The 22,934-nt window shown below is 34.6% G+C and overlaps 2 protein-coding genes across 2 annotated transcripts; both read left to right on the plus strand.

Moving 5' to 3' along the window:
- Positions 1-510: 510 nt before the first annotated feature.
- LOC107693086 (proto-oncogene tyrosine-protein kinase ROS-like) lies at positions 511-14,639 on the plus strand. Its single transcript, XM_016492331.1, has 28 exons — positions 511-856; positions 944-989; positions 1,104-1,252; positions 2,262-2,397; positions 2,480-2,684; positions 2,858-2,934; positions 3,869-3,994; positions 4,401-4,585; positions 5,708-5,805; positions 6,066-6,571; positions 6,745-6,948; positions 7,028-7,138; positions 8,941-9,116; positions 9,210-9,401; positions 9,655-9,755; positions 9,898-10,112; positions 10,201-10,373; positions 10,525-10,678; positions 11,556-11,651; positions 11,765-11,894; positions 12,004-12,169; positions 12,264-12,328; positions 12,947-13,076; positions 13,148-13,245; positions 13,423-13,626; positions 13,854-13,988; positions 14,103-14,263; positions 14,388-14,639. The coding sequence occupies exons 1-28, from the start codon at positions 725-727 to the stop codon at positions 14,540-14,542; spliced, it is 4,326 nt and encodes a 1,441-aa protein (XP_016347817.1). The 5' UTR covers positions 511-724; the 3' UTR covers positions 14,543-14,639.
- A 2,893-nt stretch (positions 14,640-17,532) lies between these two features.
- On the plus strand, positions 17,533-22,824 carry LOC107693126 (serine/threonine/tyrosine-interacting protein A-like). Its single transcript, XM_016492392.1, has 11 exons — positions 17,533-17,777; positions 18,777-18,809; positions 20,107-20,160; positions 20,248-20,345; positions 20,436-20,496; positions 20,602-20,638; positions 20,826-20,865; positions 21,014-21,064; positions 21,166-21,238; positions 21,350-21,443; positions 22,392-22,824. Exons 1-11 carry the CDS (start codon positions 17,718-17,720, stop codon positions 22,463-22,465), a joined length of 675 nt encoding a protein of 224 aa, XP_016347878.1. The 5' UTR covers positions 17,533-17,717; the 3' UTR covers positions 22,466-22,824.
- The last annotated feature ends 110 nt before the right edge of the window (positions 22,825-22,934 follow it).

The following is a 22,934-nucleotide window of genomic DNA, read 5'->3' on the forward strand; positions in this document are numbered from 1 at the left end:
TTTCAGTCAACAAAAACTCAATAAAACTGTTTTGAAAGATGGCGAAAATAACATGATCTGGGACCTTCATACTGTGCGTGCCATTTTAAAGACTACATTTTTCCCTCACAGCCATCTGTGTTAAATTCAAAATGGCATCTAACCTGACTAAGGTCTATTTTTTTCAGCTGAATGAACCTCTTGCTGTTTACTCTTGCCATTCTCAATCTAAAACTGTCTGGATGGTTATGTACATTATCTTAGATATGCTGAATCTGACACTAAATACCTTTACATACTATAGTGAGCACTTTGTTATTGATCAAATTCACACTTTTCCTTCATTGAAACTGATAGCAATTACATTTTAACCATTAAATAAACACAACACTGCCTTGAATCTATGACAGCTGTAAACTGTACAGATAAGAACTTCTACACTTTACAACCAAGTGACCATAGTTCAGTCTGCTTAATCTGTTTGCATGGTTATATATGACACATACTTCGAGAGTCTTCTTACGAAACGCCTGTTTCCGTCTGGTTTCTGGTCAGACACACCTGAGCCACACGGAACAGGTGACCACAAACTTTGAGGGACTGTTAAAGGGCCAGTGTCTTGCCATGGTTGCGTGTTACAGATCGATAATTAAGTCTTTGGGGAAATCCGCTACTGTTATGTAAACGTTAACACTGTTTTTCTGTGCAGGGTGTGTTTTGAATCCAGAAGTTCGGTGCATGTGAAATGGAAAAGATTTGTTGGAAAAGGAAGGAAATTACGGGTTTACAGTTTCTGTCAGCGCTACTATTTCTGCTTATTTCTCTCAAAGCTTCATCATGTGACAAATGGCTTCTTGATGCCTCAGTGCACCCCATGGTAAGACTTTTAAGATGAATGATTTTAAGATGAGTTGATTTTTTTTCTCATTTAGTTGAGCTAATGTCTAAAATATTGTAATTCTAGACAGCCAAAAGTGGCTTCAGACAGTGTACGGATGCCATTTGCCAAAGTGAGTAGGACTACTGCCAAGGATTTTGTAATCAAGTTTACAATTTATTCGCTTCTTTCACTTCGGTGTCTGTTTACTGATTGGTTTACAAACGTTTATGTTCTACCTGTCCAGATGTTGCATGTCAGCTCGCAGCACCCTATGCATCCTGGATCGGATCTCATAACATAACTTTGACCTGGGAGCCTCTGAATCAGTCTGATGTGGTGTATATTCTTCAGTGGACCGGTCCTAGTCTGTCTGGGATTTGGGCACAAGCAGAGGTACTGGATGACTTTATGTTTATATATGTTGCTGATTAAATTCCACTGACTTTTGGTGCATTTGTACATCCTAAATTATTGAGTGAAATTCAGCAATATGCATTTGGGTACAAGTAATTTCCAGGTCATATTCAGTTTTAAAAAATTAAAACGAAAGCACAATATATTTTTTTAAGGTTTAAAAAAAATTAAGGTTATTTTAATGACTAGTAACTAGGATGTTCAAACACATTTTCAAACACATTTCTCCCAAATCTCATATTACTGTATGCAAAAACAATGCTTTTTTAAATCAATAAAATAAGCTTAAATCCAATTCAGTATAAAGATATTACCGTGATGTATAATTACAGTTGTACTTTACAAATATACACTACCATCAAAATCAGTAAGACTTTTTAATGTTTTTGCTCACCAAGGCTGAATTCATTTGATCAAAATGCAGTAAAACAGTAATATTGTGAAATATTATTATAATTTAAAATGTAATTTATTCCTGTGATGCAAAGCTGCATTTTCAGCATCATTACTCCAGTCTTCAGTGTCACGTGATCCTTCAGAAATCATTCTAATATGATGATTTGGTTTTCAGGAAACATTTCTTATTATTATCAATGTTGAAAACAGTTGTGCTGCTTAATATTTATGTGGAAACCATGGTAACTTTTGATAAATACAAAGAACAGCATTTGTGTTTGAAATAAAAATATTTTGCAACATTATAAATGTCTTTACTGTCACTTTTGATCAGTTTATGCATCATTACTGAATAAAAGTATCCATTTTTTATTGGACTTTTGAACAGCAGTTGTACCAATTTAATTCACTTACCATTTAAATAATATATAATAATATAAATTATTATAATTATTTGTATATTTTTTGATAATATGAGATTTTTCACATTACAGTAAGCTACAAAGTAAATGTTAATTTTGGAATTAATTATCACCCGAACATTTCTTGACATTTTTGCAAAAGACTTTACAATTTTCTTTTTTCCTCATAGAATGTGACAGAATCAACATACACCGTCAAACAGTTGGAACCTTTCACCTGCTATAAATTCAGGGTCTGGGCCCTGATTGCAGAAACACACGCTTGCTCTCCAGCGAGCCCTTGGTACCAAACAAGACCATTTGGACGTAGGTTAAATCAACAGTCTTTTTACATTATGTTTCAAAATCAGTTGTTTGAAGCTGTTTAATGTGTTTCCCTTCCAAAAAGTGGCCTCCAGCCCATCCATTGAGAGTATTGAGAGCGTGTCTGGAGAGAGTGTGGAGGTTCGCTGGTCTCTACCTGAAAAACCAGGAGGACCCGTCTTGGGCTTCAACCTCAATCTCACATCCAACAAACACGTCATCAGTGTAGCAACTGGAGGAAATGTATTCTTCAATACATTCTACCCGACATTCCATAACACTACATATAGGTAGTATACATACAAAGTCTTCCCATTTTTATATTTCTGCAATTTTATGCAATATAGAATGCATTATTTCATGTATTCAGTGTATACATTGTTCATTTTTACACTGTACTAATCTCACGTTATTATTTTTTGTTGACATATAATATTGATTGGACTGACTGCATCTCATACAGGATCTCTGTAGCTGCTGTAAATGAAGAGGGCCAGGGTTCAATCGCTGAAGCCAGCATAACAACACCAGCACAAGTTGGTTAGTTTAAGCTCACAGTGAAACTTTTTCTCTATCCTACAAAAATGACCCTAATTTGCCAAGTAGAACATGTTCCTGGATCGTTTGTTGGTTCTAGAACAATATTGCTTTTGCTGACAGAACTGTGTTCTAAAATATTTTAGTGTTATTTTATTTCTGCAGATTTGTGTATTATATTCAATTCTATATTTTTTAATAATTTGTATAATAATAATAATACATTATAATTTCATTGTAAATATACTGTATAATCCATTCAAAATGTAGGGCACTATAAGACTTTTGAGAAAAAGAAATGCTATTATTCATTAAACTGAGCAAAAGTCACAGTAGAGACATTTTTAATGTTATGAAAGAGTTCTGTTTCATATTTTTTAACTTTGTGTTCATCAAAGAATCCTGAAAAAAGTATCACAGTTTCAACAAAAATATTAAGCAGCACAATTTATTTCAATATTAATAAGAAATGTTTTTTAAGCAGAAAATCAGCATATTAGAATGATTTCTGAAGGATCATGTGACACTAAAGACTGGAGTAATGATGCTGGAAATTCAGCTTTACCATCACAGGAATAAATAACATTTTAAAGTATATTAAAATAGTTATTTAAATTATAAAAATAGTTGACAATATTTTAGTTTTTACTGAATTTTTTATTTAAAAAATGCAGCCATGGTGAGAATAAGACACTTTTTTCAAAAACAAAAAAAATCATACGAGCCTCAAACTTCAGAAATATTGACATCAACAATGCAAAACCATGTCAGTTGCCATTAAACCTAACCTAAAATCTGAGGTTGCTGATCCAAAAACTTGTCCTACTTGATGAAATCAACAGTACTTCAGCATTCTGCTAATATTTCTCAATGCATTGTGTTTGCAATGCCTTGAAATAAACAATAATCTTATTGCTCCATCTGTGATGACTTTCAGAGCAGAATGGAGGCCGGTGGGTCTTTGCATCCAGATGGAACTCATTAAGGATGAGAGAAGAGGATGCCGATTTCTTCACTACAGCACAATGTCTCTCAGACAGTCTAATCGAGAGCAACATCACAGGTCCGTTCTTCCTCAAATCAATAAATATAAAACATTTCCACCACATAAGAGTTCCCACAGGACAGAGAAATCACAAATGAGAGTACTTCAATATCTCAGTTGTTTCTCTTAGACAGTAAGAAGATTAAATGGAGAGCAAAATTGTCTCCTAAGAAAAAAACCCCAGTAATGAATTCCCAAGACCAAGTTATAGGCCTACCACACACATTATTTTTTATAGCTCCATACTTTATGCCAGCAGTTAGCATGTTCATTTATTGTAAGGAATGTTAGGACTTTAGAAATTTTTGAGACAAAGTTGATACTTACAGTACGTTTGAAAGAGCAACCTTTGAGCAACAAGATGTACCTTTTGTTGTAGATGGTCCTTGATTTCTGACATCTTTTCTCTTATGGTTTTTTTCAGGGGTGGCAGTGCACTACAGTTCCAACCGCATCTATTTCTCTGAAGGCACTCGTATTTGGGTGAAAGGGGCTGGAAATCTCATCGACCATTCAGATCTCAAGCTTCTGCACTCTGCCCCGCTGGAGGTCACAGCACTGACTGTAGACTGGCTTTATGAGAGGATTTACTATGTGTCCAGTGGTAGGGTGTGTATTTACCATTAATTAGGGGACTAAAATGATCACTTAGACAACTTTGAAGGTCAAACATCATGTGTTTTTGTACCGAACAATTAACAAAACCACTTTAATAACAATATGGAAATATTCTGGAATGCCTTGCCCTATAGACTTTTATTGTAAGTGCATTACTGTAAATGTTTTTTGTTTGTGTTCACTCAAAAATGAAAATTGGCTGAAAATTTACTCACACTCAGGCCATCCAAGATGAGTTGAGTTTGTTTATTCATCGGAACAGATTTAGAGAAATGGATCAGTGGATCCTCTGCAGTGAATGGGTGCCGTCAGAATGAGAGTCCAAACAGCTGATAAAAACATCACAATAATCTATGAAGGTAGAATGACGTCAAAAAGATTTGCATACGCAGGGTAAGAGTTGTGGAAGTGTACATAAGACTGTAAGCGTAAATTTAATTTGCATGCGCAAGAGAAGCTTTGTAAAGGTGTAAATCGTGTTTCAAGCGCAAGAAATTTTTTTTTGCAGCATTTTCCACAAGTAATCCACACCACTCCAGTCCATCAATTAATGTCTGGTGAAGTGAAAAGCTGCCTGTTTGTATTAAACAAAACCATCCTTAATATGTTTTTAACTTCAACATGTTGCTTTCAGATAAAATACATGTTCTCTATCCATAACATGCTTTCTCCACTGAAAAAGTCATCTCATCTAAATCAGGAGAGAAATATGCACAGATCAAGCACTCTTTACAGGTGAAAACAGTTCTAAACAAATATGTAAGTGGATTCTAATGTGAGAGGACAAAAATTGACTTTTTCACTGGAGGAAACATTATTATGGATTACAGACAGAAGCAATGAGGTAAGGTAAAAACTTTTATGATGGATTTGTTTCTTACAAATACACAGCTTCTTGCTAAATTTCTCCAAATCTGTTCCGATGAAGAAACAAACTCATCTACATCTTGGATGGCCTGAGGGTGAGTACATTTTTAAGCAAATTTAAATTTTTGGGTGAACTATTTCTTAAAGGGCAAGTCAAAACGCAACAGATGCCATCAAGAAAGATTAATACTTTTTTTCATGTAAATAATGTCATTGTACGTTCTTTCCCACAAAAATAAAAAGCAGGTCTACTATTGTGGATTAGATGACTGTTCTTTTCCAGTGGATATAAATCTCAACCTCTCCAGTGACGCTGTAAATATAATTGCAGATCCATATAATGGGTGAGTGTCATAAACATGATTAAAAACTGTTTGGTTAAGCACCGTCTCTGCTTTTATATAAAGCTATAAACCATTGTGTAAACCATCAGCATTACAGTATTTTTATCATATTATTACAAATATGATACTGTAATATTTATTATTACTTATTTATTTATTGCTCCATTAGAGACATTAAAGATTTTAGTTTAAATATTTTGTTAGTTTGACTAATTTATGTGAAGTGTAATTTAATACAATTGAAAAATTGTGTTTGTCAGATGGCTTTTCTTGTTGCTGAGCAGTGGAATATATCGTAGCTGTCTTCCAGACGTCTCTGGCCAACAACATGAGATAATTCATGTCGTAAAAACACCTTCTGTCTCCAACTTTGTGGTCAGTTTCCCCAACAAGAGACTTGTTTATCACGACAGAAGTGATCAAATGCTCAATGCCACATCTGTGGATGGATTATTTCCCATTACGCTCTACACTAACATTAACTTTGAAGCAAACAGCATTGTTTATGAGGATGATTTCTTCATGCTCACCAATGGTTATGCACTGTATAAACAAGTTGGCCAGAGTCAAGTGGCCACCTTTAATGAATTCGCTATGGACTGTGATGTGATCCATAGTCAAAATGACGGCTTTGGAAATCTATGCTACTTTAGTGCATCTGTGCAACCTTATCCTGTGCCAAGAAGGCCAAGACAACTTCAAGTCCTGTTTGGATCAGATAAAGCCAACGTTTATTGGGATAAACCTGAAAATATGATTGGAGCAAGTGAGTGATATCCAGTTAATGACACTTTTGGATTGTTTTATTAGTAGGAGACTATTTTCAGAATTGTTGTCATTCGTTTATTGAAGCCAGGTTTATTGGTTTAGGTTTCATTTTGCTAACCTATAAAATTGCACATGTTGTCCATTAAATAAATTCAGTTTTGTTCCTCGCAGGTCCATCTGCCTGGCAAAATTGGACTTATGCTATAAACTGCTCGATGAATGGGTTATTGGTGATGAATTTTAGTGGCCTAACTGGCACGCATGCAACAGTCTCGGATCTGGAGAGTTCACAGCAGTACAGCGTCACTCTCAGGGCTTGTTCCCCTGGTGGATGCTCCAAATCAGTCTCATATGAAGGAACAAGTCTCCAGCCTGGTGATTATATTTATTCATTTTATCATTTACCTTAATGTTTATAAACTGGCTACTATTAAAAAGTCGTCTTTTTTCTCAGCCGATGAGCCCCCATATATTGCTGCTGCCAGTGAGGATGACATATGGAAGCAAGATTTGGATAGCATTGAATTTGTGGAACAAATGGTGTCTTATATTGGAGATGTAAAAGGTAAGAATCCAGAGAGATCATATATAGAACATAACAGTGACTCTAAAAGGTATTTACATTAAGTCAAACTAAAAAAAAATCGATTTTCACTGTATTCAATACAAAAATATCGGACCAAGTGGCATCAGCAAACAAATTGTGCTATTAGCGCCTCTCAGGTCTAACTTCACTTCCTGAGGAACTTTTTGATTATTTTTGTTTTTTACCTACTGGTCCCACACAAGTATCCCAAGCAGAATAACCACAGGTGTAGTTCATTATATTAACAATAAACATATTCCATAAAGTTTGACAACCAGAAAGTTTCCAAGGCTTTTTGCCTTCATTTTATTCTTTCATATTTTGAAACCTAATAAACATATTGTGAAGTGTTTTGATTGAAATGTGTGCTTGAGATATATACTACTGTTCAAAAGTTTTTTTGTTTTTTCTTAAAGTCTCTTGTGCTCACCAAGGCTGCATTTATTTGATAAAAAATACAGTAAAAACAGTAATGTTGTAAAATAATATTAAAATGTAAAAGAACTTTTCTATTTTACTATATTTTAAAATGTAATAATGTTAAAATTATTTAAAGTTTTATTTGAAATATAAATCTTTTGTAACATTATGTGTTGTTACGGTCACTTTTATCAATTTAATGCATCCTTGTTGAATAAAGGTATTCATTTCTTTAAAATAAATAAATAAATTACTAACACAAGCACTGGAATGATTTCTTTAAAATGCATTGCACTTGTTTAGATATTTTAGTTACACTACCGTTCAAAAGTTTGGGATCAGTAAGATTTTTAATATTTTTTACCGAAGATTCTTGTGCTGTATTTATTTGATCAAAAATACAGAAAAAACCCTGTTATTTTGTGAAATATTATTGCAATTTAAAATAACAGTTTCTATTTTAATATACTTTAAAATATAATTTATTCCTGTGATGCAAAGCTGAATTTTCAGCATCATTACTCCAGTCTTCAGTGTCACATGATCCTTCAGAAATCATTCTAATATGCTGATTTATTATCAGTGTTGGAAACAGTTGTGCTGCTTCATGTTTTTTGGAACCTATGTTCATTTTTTCAGTATTCTTTTATGAATATAAAATAAAAAAACAGCATTTATTCAAAATGGAAATCTTGTGTTACAATATACAATGCCGTTCAAAAGTTTGGAGTCAGTACATTTTTTTCTTTCTTTTTTTGAAAGTAATGAATACTTTTATTCAGCAAAGATGTGTTAAATGGACAAAAAGTGATAGTAAAGACTCCTATTGTTAGAAAAGATTTTAATTTTAAATAAATGCTGTTTTTTGCATTGCTTTTTAACTTTTTATTTCATAAAATAATCCAGAAAAAGAGTATCACAGTTTCCAAAAAAAATAAATAAATGAAGCAGCACAACTGTTTCCAGCACTGATAATAAATCAGCATATTAGAATGATTTCTGAAGGAACATGTCACACTGAAGACTGGAGTAATGATGCTGAAAATTCAGCTGTGATCACAGAAATAAATTATATTTTAAAGTATATTAAAACAGAAAACCAATATTAGAAATTGAAATAATATCTCACAATATTACAGTTTTTTCTGTATTTTTGATCAAATAAATACAGCTTTGATGAGCACAAGAGACTCCATTAAAAAACATTACAAATCTTACTGATCCCAAATTTTTGTAATATAATGCAAAATAAAAAAATAAAAAAAATAGCTATAACATTATTTTGCATCTGATTGTATATTTTACAATGCTTCTCACTATATAACAAGGTATATAGCATGTTGTCCTTTCTTCATGAACAGATATGGACTGGTATAGTTCCACAATCTACTGGACTAACAGTTCAGGTCACATTAACTGGATTGATCTGGGTAATCAGTCGTTGAGTGTGATGACAATGCCATCACTCATGAATGCTGAAGCACTGGCCTTTGACTGGCTGGGACAGTATCTATACTGGAGCTGCAACACAAATCAAGTATGTATTTATATTAAATAATGCTTGAATGAATGAAAACTGATATATGTGGCAGTAGCAACTAATTCAGAGATATCTTGCATCTCTTATCAGATATGCCGAGGGTCTGTATCTGGTCATGGGGTTGAGATATTTCTCCAAGCAGAGCAGAAGATTCTCAGTTTGGTGGTTGATTCATTGAATGCTGCCATCTACTGGACCACTGAAATATCAGTAGAAGGCTGTAGATTGGATGGAGAAGACTACCAACTCCTGGAAAAACTGAGTGTGTTCTCTGGGAAAGAGGTGAGGACATAAATATACACATAAAACATCAAATACGCTAACATTCAAAGCTTTGGGATCTTGGGGTATTTTAAAAGGTAACTTATTCCTGTGATGTCAAAGGTACATTTTCAGCATCATTACTCCAGTCTTCGGAGTCGCATGATCTTTTAATATGCTGATTTGATGCTTAAGAAACATTTCTTATTATTGTCAGTGTTGAAAACACTGACCCTTTTAAACAGTATAAATATTTCACACACTCTGATTATAGGTTGCCGGTATCACTTTGAACATTATTGAAGGAAATCTGTATTGGCTGGTGCAGGACGGCTCCCTTATAAATCTTTACAGAGTGAACATCAGTGGTGACAGGTAGGTAAATATACAAATGTTTAACAGATAGATCTCATTAATGAATGCTATGGTCAGTGACCAGTTTGGCTCGTAATAACATTTCCTTATTGAATAAATGTTTTTTTTTTATGATTTGCATAAATTCTATTAACCTATAAAGGATGCAGAAGTCTAAAGCGGTAGAATTTGCAAGATGGACAACATCTCAAATCAGAGATCATCAAGTGGGCTACTTCAGCGGACGACTTGTTTGGTTGGATGAGAACAAACAGCTCAGGATTCAGGAGTTGAAGCAAAACACCAGTGTCCTTATGTCTTCCAGCAAAACACTGACAGCTTTTTCTGTTGTACAGCAAATGCTGAAACCTTTTCCAGGTCAGCACTGTGTTAACGTGTTTTATATTGCTCTTATTCAAGTGTTCTTAAAAGTCACTTTGTATGTGTTTTTGTGTTTGTTTTCCAGATGGATTCGTATCTCCTCCTATAGTTATTCCACCTGCAGTTTCCAAAATTGTTCTTGAAGGGAATGCCACATTTATCCAGATACACTGGGAACCCAGCAATATTGACTACGGGGAAGTGCTTTATTGTGTGGTGTCTAAGGAACTGTGGAGAAATGTGGAACAGCTTCAAAATGTACTACATCTTTTTTTACGATTATTTTAAACTAGAGAATATAAATCCACCTTAAGTTATTTAAATAAAAAAAAACAATTTTGACAGTTTTTTTTTTTTTTTTGGTAAAAAGAAAAAACACTGATGGTGTATTTCCAACATATTTCTGCAGGTCCCCACCAGATATTGTCATCCTCTTAACACGTTTTCTGAAACAGTCATGAATATCACAAGATTCAAACCAGGAACCAAATTAAACATCACCATAACCCCTTTTTCGTATTGGGGTAAAGGGGAATCAACACAAACAACTCTGATTACTCCAGGTAAGAATCCTACATTAATCATTAAATATAAATATAACAAAAAAAAAAGTAAACATAAAAAGCAGCTGATTTAAGAAAACAAAAATGCGTCCATTTTAATGAACGTGTACTGTTTTGCTCTCTATGTGTATTTTATTGTGCTATCTAAAAAAAGTCACTTTAAATAGTTTGAAAAATTTGCTGAAAATTTTCTCAACCTCGGGCCATCCAAGATGGGTAGATGAGTTTGTTTCTTCATCGGAGCAGATTTGGAGAAATTTAGCAGTGCATCACTTGCTCACCATTCTGCAGTGTATGGGTGCCGTCAGAATGAGAGTCTGAAAAAAGCATCACAATAATTCACAAGTAATACATAATAGTTTTTTTTCTCCAGTGAAAAGGTTGTCTTGTCTTGAAAAATGTACAGATCAAGCACTGTTTACAAGCGTAAACAGTCCAAAACAGTTCTAAACAAAAATGTCTGAGGATTTTGATGTAAGAGGGCAACAGGTGATGGACTTTTTCAATGCATCTCCATGGATGATGGACTCATATTTTGGCCAGAAATATGTTAAAACATAGCAATAATGGATTTTTTCATACAAACACGTATCTTTTCACTTCACAAGACGTTAATTGATGGACTGGAGTCGTGTGGATTACTTGTGGATTATTGTGATGTTTTTATCGGCTGTTTGGACTCTCATTCTGACGGCACCCATTCACTGCACAGGATCCATTGCTGAGCAAGTGATGTAATGCTACATTTCTTCAAATCTGTTCAGATGAAGTCTATGAACTACATCTACATCTTGGATGGTTGAGGGTGAGTACATTTTCAGCATATTTTCTTTTCTAGCTGAACTATTCCTTTAATTGCTCTCTGGTTGTCACCCAGCAGGTACTTCATTAGACGCTGACATGACATTGATTATTGTGATTGTATCGATCGCTGCCTGTATTACACTGATTATTCTCATCCTCGCCGCAGTCAGTAAGTACACAAATGACACAGTTCCTTTTGTAGAAGTCTGTTTCATCCTCATATTAAAACTAATGAGAGGATTTGAAAGCACAACATTTGCTTCCCCTGCTGTTTTGATGTAGTTTGGCACAGACGCCATAAGAAAAAGGATCATGGGACAGTTACACAAAGAGGTGCACACGTCCATCCAGATGTAGAGTTGGAGTATATCCGAGGTTCAGTTGGTCTTGGAAATGCCTGCTATGCTATCAGGTACACAGGAACATTGTTTACAAACTAAGGCTTCATTTCAATGTGATTTTGTTGCATCTATAAACCACAAAATATGTTGATATTTAAACAACTTTCCCACATTTCCCAGTAGCATACCCGCCCAAGGAGAGATCGAGTCACTTCCTGTGTTTCCTAGAGACTGTCTGAAGCTTCAGAGGTTGTTGGGTAGTGGTGCTTTTGGAGAAGTTTATGAAGGAGTTACAGTTGGCAGCAAAATCACTGAAGTTGTGCCGGAGAGGAGAGTGGCTGTCAAGGTATACATATAAAGCCTGTATACTAACATGATTTCTCATATACTTCCACAGTGACTACAACAATTACAGATTGTGATTATAAAATGTTTCACAGACACTACGAAAAGATGCCAGTGACTATGACAAAACTGAATTCTTAAAAGAAGCCTGTTTGATGAGGTAAAAGACATGTTTGCTCTCAGCATCACACTAAAAATATGATTATAATAGGGAACAATGGGGCAAAACAAATGATGATGAGGCCCCCTGGCCTAGAGCAAATGGCAATGTTTGTCATGGGGTTTGTTGTTAATTAGTGTTGTGGGAGAAAATAAAGTATAAAAGGAACCTTTACTGAGATGGCTCTCTGCTGTAAACTACTATTTATTTCTTTTCAAAAGTTTGGGTTCAGTGAGAGTATTTCATTTTTTTTTAAAGAGGTCTCATATTAGCAAGGCTGCATTTGTTTGATCAAAAATACAGTATTATTACAATTTAAAACAACTGTTTCTATTGCAATATATTTTAAAATGATTTTTCAGCATCATTACTCCAGTCTTCAGTGTCACATGATCCTTCAGAAATCATTCTTTTCTTTTTATTATAATCATTGAAAACAGTAGTGCTGCTTAATATTTTTGCAGAAACCGTGATACAATGTTTTCAGGACTCTTTGAATAACAGAAAGTTCAAAGGGGCAGCATTTATTTGAAATAGAAGTATGGTGTAACAAAAATGCCTTTACTATGACTTTGGAGCAGATTAATCATGCTGTGTTTTGTGTTTGTTGCTATCCAGCCAGTTCAATCATCCTAACATCCTGCGTTTGCTTGGAGTGTGTCTGCTAAACGAGCCACATTACCTCATTCTGGAGCTGATGGAAGGAGGAGACCTTCGTTCTTACCTGAGAGGAGCTCGTCCTACAGCTGTGAGGCTTTGTTTTAATGTATGAGGTGCTTTTCTTACTGACTAGCACTCACATGTTCTTATGTCTCATAGAGCCATAAAGAGCTACTGAACCTCACCGGCCTCCTGGACATCAGTTGGGCTGTTGCCACAGGATGTGCTTATTTAGAAAGGATGCACTTTGTTCATAGGTAAAGATGTGCTCATGCTAATGCTCACAATGCCAGTGTCATGTTTTTGATTCCCAGGGAATGCGTTAACATATGAAATGTACACCTGGAATGCAGTGTAAATCACTTTGGATAAAAGTGCCTGCGGAATGTGTAAATGTTAATGCATCTAAATTAAACTATATTTAATATGCACAGGGATATTGCTGCAAGGAACTGTCTGGTGTCGGTGAGAAGCTACACAGACCCAGAAAGGGTTGTTAAAATAGGAGATTTCGGATTGGCCCGTGACGTGTATAAGAACGACTACTACAGGAAGAAGGGTGAAGGTCTGCTTCCTGTTCGCTGGATGTCACCAGAAAGCTTAACAGATGGGATTTTCAATAAATATTCTGATGTCTGGTCAGTATCATGAGTCTTCTTGTTGCCATACACTCTTGGAAAATAAATTGTTCTATATTTGCATATATGGTTTCATGAAAAACCTTTAACATCCATGGAACCTTTCCATTGCACAATGAATGAGTTATATTGGAAAGGGTTCTTTAGATTATTAAAAAAAAATCTTCACACTCCAAAAAAAGGTTCTTTTAAGAACTGCTCATTTTCTTATAATTTGCACATTTCAGGGCATTTGGTGTGCTCTTATGGGAGATTATGACATTAGGAAAGCTACCATATCCCACATACACCAACCATGAAGTCTTAAGCCATATTAGTACAGGTGCGCGACTGCCTTCGCCAGCAGGGTGTCCACAGAGATTGTAAGTGATATTAGTAGATTATTTCAACGAATACTTGTTATAAATTGATTGAATGTGAAGACAAAGATATAATATTTACTTTGAATGAACATGGATGTTATTACTGCTTTTTAGGTATAATCTGATGATGAGCTGCTGGAGCAAAGAACCAACTGAGAGGCCAAACTTTCAGTATCTTGAGGAAACCCTGAGTAAAATGAGAGATTATGAGGCGGATAAAAGAGCAAACCAGAACGGAGCAGCAGGTCATGTGAACCAAGCCTACCAAGAAGATGGTATGATCTTAATTTCTTCCTATAAAATATAAAAATATGAATCAAATGTACAGATTTGTGCACAGATTTTTGACTCATTACTAGATGCACCTCTTATGGTAACTGTATGTGCTGGTTTCTTTAGAAGAGGAGGTCTGCACTGGTGTGGATGAAGATGAAGACCTGGAAACTGGACTGTCTCCTGTGCTCAGCAATGAGGGACTGAATTACTTGATGTATCGTGCTGAGAGCCCGGACAGTGTCCAAACAGACTCATCGACACCCACCGAAGATAGATAAGACTATAATTGCCAGTGTTGAAATCACTGGCATCCCAAGTTTGCACAAATTGTAAGCTGGACCTCACGTTGTAATCTTCTTCCTTGTAAATACTGTATAAAACAGCAACAATGAAAATAATAATAGTTGTATTTCATGTATAAATGTATAAAAAGTTATATCTGTTTTTCCTAAAAATAAATACCAGTAGTTGAAATTTTGTTATTGGTTGAATTGGTTAAATTATGCAAACAGCCAAATGAATGAATGTTGTATTTTTGATGTATATGGTATAATGCAGAGTTGAATGAGATATCAACATTATGTAGCTAGAACAACCAGGTTTCTATTTCCTGAAAGAAATACCAGTATAGGTCATTCCTGGGATTCAGTGCCTTTTGGACATCATAACACTTAAAAAAATTAAACACATTTTTTTAAATTAATTATTGTGAAATCATGCAAGGGAGCTGTAAAACATGTGAAAAATAATTTTGGTATATAAATATGTAATATACAACCTTGGGTATATACATTTAAGCAATTATGAGCCAAATTAAATGAGGAGGACCAAAAATGTCCACCCTGTTAGGGACAAATGAACAATAGTTTGAAAGATTTATGAATATTTAAAATGTAATAAAAGTTTAAATACACTACTTCTTCAACTTAAACATCAATTGCTGTCACTGTCACTATGTACACTAAATGTGTACAGCCTGTTAGATTTTCTGACTTAACATGGTGGATATTTTGACTTAAAATTAGCTATTACACTAAGTCTAAAGTCTGAAACACAGAAGGTCTGTCAAATAACAAATTGAATGTTTTTTAAAAATGGTACTTTTACAAATACGAATTTCTATTACATTTTTTCATTTTCCCTTTAACAGCGTGGACATGTTGAAGTTGACCATATCAGATTGGAAAGATAAAATCAGTAAAAACAGACAATTAACAAAACAGGCTCTCACTCACACTCCCTGGTTGTTTTCCCTCCAAGGAAATTATATCAGCTGTTTGATAAGATGTAAATTCCTTTTTCCAACTTTCATTTAAAGGGCCAGTAGTTCGAAAATAACAGGGTGGACAATATTTTGAGGGACAAGCTAAAAAGCTTCTTTTTTTTTGTTGTTGCTTTTTTATGAATTTAATATTTGGAAAATATATATACATTAAAGAAAACTATTATTGATATACCAAACAAGGTGAAAAAAAAAACTTAAAAAAAAAATCACTCGTATAAGTGTTGTATTCATTATCAAAATGGGAGACACAGACATAGGAAAAATGGTGATATTTGGTGGTTTAAAATGCTGTAAAATGTTTAGAATTATATATAAATAAAATCTTAAATATGCTTAAAAGGTGATTTTTAAGTCAAAGACAACTTTAAAATTGATGTTGTTGAAAATTTTAAGGCAATAATAGTTTCTACCAACCTTGAGCTGTATTACCACTAAATATTGTGTTTTTAATGTCAACATATTAGCATTAAACCGATTCTAAAAACTGAAGTTTATTGGGGTCCAAAGACCCAGATAAGGGGATGACAGCAGCAGGAATATATATCCCTGACTTGGATATATTCATAAGTAAAGATTATCATCTGAATTATCAATATATTCTGTTGAAATGATCGCTATTATAGTGGGACTTATGTGGGTAGAGGAAGTGACACCAGACAGAGCTGTGATTTGCTCAGACTCTGCTTCTGTCTTAACTTCATTATCCAGCCACCAGTCATCTAGAGAAGATTTAATGAATTAAATTTTAATGTTAATCTGGCGAATTCAAAGGAAAGGAATTTTAATAGGATTTTGTTGGGTTCCAGCCCATATAGGGGTAGTTGGGAATGAAATAAGTGATGAACTGGCTAAAAATGCTTTTTTTAAAAAAGGAAATTGATATTAATGTTCCATTAGGTAAAGGGGGAATTAAAAGTATTACTAAGAGGAATGTTAAAAGAGAATGGCAAGGAGTGTGGAATTTAGATTATAAGGGAAGACATTTATATAAAATCTTTTGACAATGAATTGTAAACAATGATTGTAAGAGGAAGGAATAGGAAGGAAGAGGGGATAATAGCTAGATTAAGACTGGGTCATTCAGGGCTGAATGGTTCATTGTTTTTAATTGGTGTACATGTTAACGGCTTATGTGAATTTTGTGGTGAGAAAGAAACAATTGAGCATGCAATATATGAATGTATAAAGTATAGTGAGGATAGGAAGGAACTAATAGCATATCTAAAGGATAAAGGTGAGAAGAATAAGGATGTGGGATATTTATTGGGATATGAATTTGATAGTGATAGAGCAGGATATAGGATTTTATTTTATTTTTTATATAGCACAGGACTAGATAAAAGAATATAATATAAAAGATGTTCTGTTCCGGTTTGGAGTTTAAGGGGTTCCGTGTGGAGATACCTGGACTCTTGATGAGCTTCAGAGTTGAGACAGAACAGCTAATATAATAAAAGAAAATCCTGATTGCATAATAGCACAGTAGGTGGCGATATGCGCAAAATTTGCAACTCGCCATAAAACCAAGAAGAAGAAGAAGTTTATTGCACAAAAAAATCACTCCAGATGATAGGAAGACATGAATCTGGTCAATGTAATCATTGTGGACTTCCAGAAACTGTAGAGCATGTGCTGATTAACTATAGGGCATATGAAAGGGAAAAAAATACAGTTAAAAGAGGAATTAAAATCTGCCGGCATTAATTCTATGACATTACAGAATGTGTTAAACAGTTCTCATAAAGGTTATAAAGCTCTTATTGATTTTCTGAAAATAACAAATTTATATAATAAAATATAGGTAGAAGGTTTTTATTATTTTTTTATTTTTTATTTTTTTTTAATTAGCATTTCCCTTGATATCATCGCCTCACACTCCATCCCAGTAGGTGGCGGAATATGCACCAAAAGCTGGTTTGCCAACCGCCATTAAACATCATAAGAAGAAGAAGAAGTTTATTGCACCGTGATCGTTGACGGACATCGCACACTCTTGGCCCGACGTGTGGCGCTCTCGTGTCACGTGACCGCCCTGGGTGGGAGCAGCATGGCGTGCGTGAGTGCGGAGCTCCTCCACAAACTCTACTTTATTTGCACTTAGTTCGTCTTTATATTCAACCCATCAAAGGGGACGTGAAAGTATTGAAAGCTGGAATACCGCTCGCAGCATGGACGAAGGTAATAAACTCCAGTTCCCGTCCCTGCCCGCCGCCAAAGAAGAGCAGCAGGTATGTTATAAACATATTAGCGCAGTGCTAACAACTGCTGGATTACAGCTATTCTTCAATCTATCTGTTTCAAAGCAGTACATGTTTGACTAGTGTGTGTAAAAGCATGAATAAATACAGCGGTTTGAGCTGATATATTTAATATATAATAAAGCTCTTTAATTAACTCGTTGCTCTGAGAAGTTAGCATGTGCATCCAGTAGCAGTATACTAGAATAACAACAACTCAGAAGTCAAAGTCATTCATATATCATTGCAAAAGACAACAAGCACAGTCAGTAAAAGTAGTATGGGTAGTATTTATTATGATACTGGGGATAATATTTGAATAATCGGATAATTCATATGCATAACCGATTTTATCTGCTTTTATGTATGCTTTTACACTTGTTTGCAAATAAATCATTCATCACTAACCTGCTTTACGATACTAATACGGAGTATAGTTAACTAAAAATATTTTAACCCATTTAGTTGACAATATACTTCCCACCCCCAAGACTTTTAACTTAAAGGAATAGTTGGCCCAAAAATGAAAATTTGCTGATAATTTACTCACACTCAGGCCATCCAAGATGTAGATGAGTTTGTTTCTTAATCAGAACAGATTTTGAGAAATTTAGTATTACATCACTTGCTCACCAATGGATCCTCTGCAGTGAATGGGTGCCATCAGAATGAGAGACCAAACAGCTAATAAAAACATCACAATAATCCACACCACTCCAGTCCATCATTACTTTCATACTCTGTTTTGGTCTAAGTTGAACACTAAAATTACAGAAGTGATTAAGTGAAAAAAATAAGTAAATATTGTTTATAAATGTCTGTCAAACCGATTATTGGTCTAGTCTTGATCATATGTAGGTAGATGCTGATAACAAGGAGTTTTATTCCTGTGTTGTGCTGCAGTTTATGATTCTATAGGTGAGGTAATACTATTACTGTAAGAATGCTTGTAAAAACTGATGATCAGAATTTGTAATCTCATTTCTGCAGGACTGGGCATATACAATGAGAAGAGAGATGCAGGTGAGTGATAATGAACATAAACTTTGCACATTGTTTGTTGATATGGCTTCTGTACTGACATAGTACTTGTGGTACAGTAAATACTTGTACATTGTTGTGTTAGTACAGACTTTCAGTAGACATTTTTTTCAATGGTGAGAATTTTTTTCCACCACCTTCAATAGAATTTTTTTGTATACATTATATTCGTTGTGTCAAAATCTTAATAGACACATTTCATACCTAGGGTTGGGTACCGAAACCCTATGTAACCGGTATGTACTAGAACCGAATCAGAACCCAGATTTCGGTGCTACTTAAATGCCTGAGCGATCGATTTAAATATTTGTCCTGGTTCTCTGAAATGGACGTAAGACGCATGGGCGTCGCTAGGCCATTTTTAGCGGGGCTATAGCGATTAGCTCCATAAACTGTACACAAATTCGTGATCGCCTCAGAGTCAGTCCTCTTTAAATTTCATATGAAAACTGCGGCAGACTTTTCGTCTCCTCCCCTTCTTTCAGCGCGCTCTTCAATTCCGCAGCGGCACAGCGCGAGCGGACTCAAACATAGGACACAAGGTGTGTATTTATCGATAGATTGTTATAATATCTGTATCTGTGCAGTTCTTTGTCATAAATACAGTTTACAAAAGGTCACGAGGGAGCAATCGGTTTCCCATCTACTGTAAAGTTTTCGTTGCATTCACCGCTCATCACACCACAGCTGTTTCCTCCAGCGGAAATCTAGCCCTTAACACATATGAACGCATACTTTATATAACGATCATTTTGCTATTTTCATTTGAAAATGTAATATTTAATATAAAACATATTACAGTGCATGTGGCATACCATACAGTAATTCACAGAACTGATTAAAGACAGTGACAGACAGCACTGTCAATTCACTCATTTTAACTAAAAATCAGAGTGATTGACAGAGATACAGTAGAAACATTATGTGTGGTTTTGTATTAAATATTGTTTTGTATTAAATAATGACCCAGATCGTGAAATACATTTATTAGCCTTAGAGTAAGGGAAGCACAACTCGGGAAATGAGAGCATCCAAGGAGCATGTGAATGCTATGTATATTTATTTTTTATATTTTTAATGTTCTTTAATGTTATCCATCGTTTATGTGGCTCTTTTTAAAAAAAGTATCGATTCAGGCACCGTTTAGGCACCGGTACCGTTTTAAAAGTATCGATTTGGCACCGGTATCGTAAAAAACCCAATCGATACCCAACCCTATTCATACCTCATTCTCAACAAATGATCACTTTTACTAAAACTGTCTGATGTAATGATTTAGGAAATCCTCCCAGGCTTGTTTCTTGGCCCGTATTCAGCTGCTGTGAAGAGTAAGGTACAGTAGAGATGATCTGTTCTTGGGCATCTTGATGAAAGTTATCTATGCCTGGGGTTTCCTGTAATAATTAATCTTCTCTTTCAGCTCTCAATGCTGGAGAAGCAGGGGATAACTCACATTGTGTGTGTCAGACAAGACATTGAGGCCAACTTTATAAAGCCAAACTTTCCCCATAAATTTAGGTATTTTGATTTCTGGTTTGTTCTGTGTGGCACTTCAGTATAAAGCTCCACTATTTCTAACAGCTAATTTACTTTTTTACTTGTATGTAGGTACCTTGTTTTAGATATAGCAGATAACCCTGTGGAAAATATTATTAGATATTTCCAAATGGTAAGCTGACCTTTTTTTTTATATATATATATTTTATATTATTAATACATTATTTGGTCTGCGATTCTTTTATCTAATTATGATAACCTGTTTTTCTCTTTATAGACTAAAGAATTTATTGATGGATGTTTAGAGACAGGGGGTAATGAATGTTTCTCCATATCGATCTCTATTTTTAATACTATATTTAGCACTTTCTCTGTTCTGATGCTGGGTAAAAACAAGTTTCTTGTAAAGAAAATGGATTGTCATTGTCGGTAACATTAATTTTATTTACTTATTGTATCTCATCCAATTTGTGTAATGTCTTGCACATTTTTGTGTTGCAGGAAAGGTACTTGTTCATGGAAATGCAGGGATATCAAGAAGGTATGCTAAAACTAAAGTCCGTAATCATCTTTTTTTGATGGTTATAAAAAAAATATTTTTACTCATTTATAAAATATCTAAAATCTCTTGATTTAATTTTATATAATTCAATAATTATAATTTTTTTTACATTATTTTTTTCTCCCAGCGCTGCCTTAGTTATTGCCTACCTTATGGAGACATTTGGTGTGAAATACAGGTAATATTATTAGTGGAGAAACATGTCCAAAAATATGAATACATAATAATATGGTTTGTCTTGAAGTTTGCAGATCGTGTCATATATTTACTTTCTTACAGGGATGCGTTTAGTCATGTACAGGAGAGACGATTTTGCATTAATCCCAATGTAGGCTTTGTTCATCAGCTACAGGTATGATTTTAAAGTAATTTCAGTATTAATAATTAATTCAGCATTAAGTGCTATAGCTGTTTTATATACATGTATACATAATAAATGGATGTTCTTTCCGTTTTCATCAAGGAATATGAAGCAATATATCTTGCAAAGCTTACCATCAAGATGATGTCACCCATTCAGTTGGGCAGGTCTTTCTCCATCCAAGCTGGGATGCCAGGTAAGAGAACATTCTTTTATGGCCAAACAGTCAGTTTGTGAATATATTAATAATTTCTAATAGTGATGCGTAGTATATTGGTACTAGGGCTGCACGATTAATCGAATGCGATTGTCATGCGCATTTTGATAGTAATGCCGGTTCTGTAATCAGCAGGAAATCATCATCACGTGCTTTCAGATGGAGCAGAATTTATCCAGCTGCAGCGATAGGCATTTTCTGGGTTTATTCTGCGAGTTGTATTTGGAGTTTCAGCGCGAGAGCACCCTCTGGCCTTTGGATGGAGATTTACTGCTGATCACAGAACCGTGCTTCACTGAAAGATACGCATGACAATCGCAGCTTCCGTCGAATCGTGATCACGATTCCATTTCGATTTATCGTGCAGCCCTAATTGGTACCATACATCAGTTATTAGCTGATGTTTTTTTCTTTTTTTGAATTATCAGTATTGTATATTTAAATGTATTTGCTCATTGAGATTTCCTTTGCCGTCAAAATTTATCTTTAAAAACACTTACAATTAATACTGTTAAATATTTAGCAGTTTTCAAAATTTATAGTGTTATAGTGTTGTGATGCCTCAGTTCACTTGTAGCATTTACAACATTTGTTTTAGATTTCAGTTTTTTGTTTTTTTTTATCTTGATGAAATAGTGCAGAATTGTATCTCTCGCTTATAGCTTGTACTCTTATGGTCAAATTTTTTATTTTTTGCATTGTGAATCTGCTTTTGTTCTTGGCTCCATTTGATTAATGGTTATGTTAGTAACTCACTTTGGATAAAAGCATCTGCTAGATGAATAAATGTACATTTTAATTTATGATGATAAATAACTGGCTTAATTGTACTAACTGAGAGCTGTAATTTCTACTTTAGTAATGTATGAAACTAGCGTCATTATACATACTGTGGCCGTTCCTAATATCATCCGTCTTTCCCTACAGGAAGTTTAAAGCGAACACTAGAAGAGGATGAAGATTTCGGGAGTATGCAAGTTACAGCAGCACAAAATGGATAGGCTTTACTAAAAAAAAAAAAAAGTGCTTAACCACAGTGGACTTTTCTTTTTACATTTTTATTGGGATTAAAAATGTAAATATTTGTACAGGGGTTGGGAGGGAGACTGCTCCTCGTGACCCTTGGAGCTGGGGAAGATTTTATATTTTTTTCCTTTTTGAGCTATATGCACTGAAATTTTTTGCAGTTTTATAGTATTTAAAGCATTTTGCATTTGCAGCGGGACAGTATTGCAATAATGCACTTTTGATACTTGAATTACTGTTATTTTGTTGGACGGATTTGGGTTGGGAGGGAGGATTCCATCAAAGAATGGGACTGTCACTGCCGTAGAAGTGAAATGGTAGGATGAATCAGTCTTGAAAAGCTAGGATGAAAATGGGGAAATGAATTCAGACTGAGGTAAGGAAAGATGCGTTTACCACTGCTCAATAAAAGATGGCTACTTTGTATCTTGTGTTTTCAGTGTT

This window comes from Sinocyclocheilus anshuiensis, unplaced genomic scaffold (genome assembly GCF_001515605.1).
Source record: "Sinocyclocheilus anshuiensis isolate Anshui unplaced genomic scaffold, SAMN03320099.WGS_v1.1 scaffold222, whole genome shotgun sequence".
Lineage (NCBI taxonomy): Eukaryota > Metazoa > Chordata > Actinopteri > Cypriniformes > Cyprinidae > Sinocyclocheilus > Sinocyclocheilus anshuiensis.

Bases quoted from the DNA above. Each gene is read 5' to 3' on its own strand.
- LOC107693086 (XM_016492331.1), top strand. From the start codon at position 725: ATGGAAAAGATTTGTTGGAAAAGGAAGGAAATTACGGGTTTACAGTTT. The intron at 3,995-4,400 runs GTCCGTTCTTCC...GGTTTTTTTCAG, and splicing joins AATCGAGAGCAACATCACAG to GGGTGGCAGTGCACTACAGT. The intron at 11,652-11,764 runs GTAAGTACACAA...GTTTTGATGTAG, and splicing joins TCTCATCCTCGCCGCAGTCA to TTTGGCACAGACGCCATAAG.
- LOC107693126 (XM_016492392.1), top strand. From the start codon at position 17,718: ATGGACGAAGGTAATAAACTCCAGTTCCCGTCCCTGCCCGCCGCCAAA. The intron at 20,639-20,825 runs GTAATGAATGTT...TTTGTGTTGCAG, and splicing joins TGGATGTTTAGAGACAGGGG to GAAAGGTACTTGTTCATGGA. The intron at 21,239-21,349 runs GTATGATTTTAA...GTTTTCATCAAG, and splicing joins GCTTTGTTCATCAGCTACAG to GAATATGAAGCAATATATCT.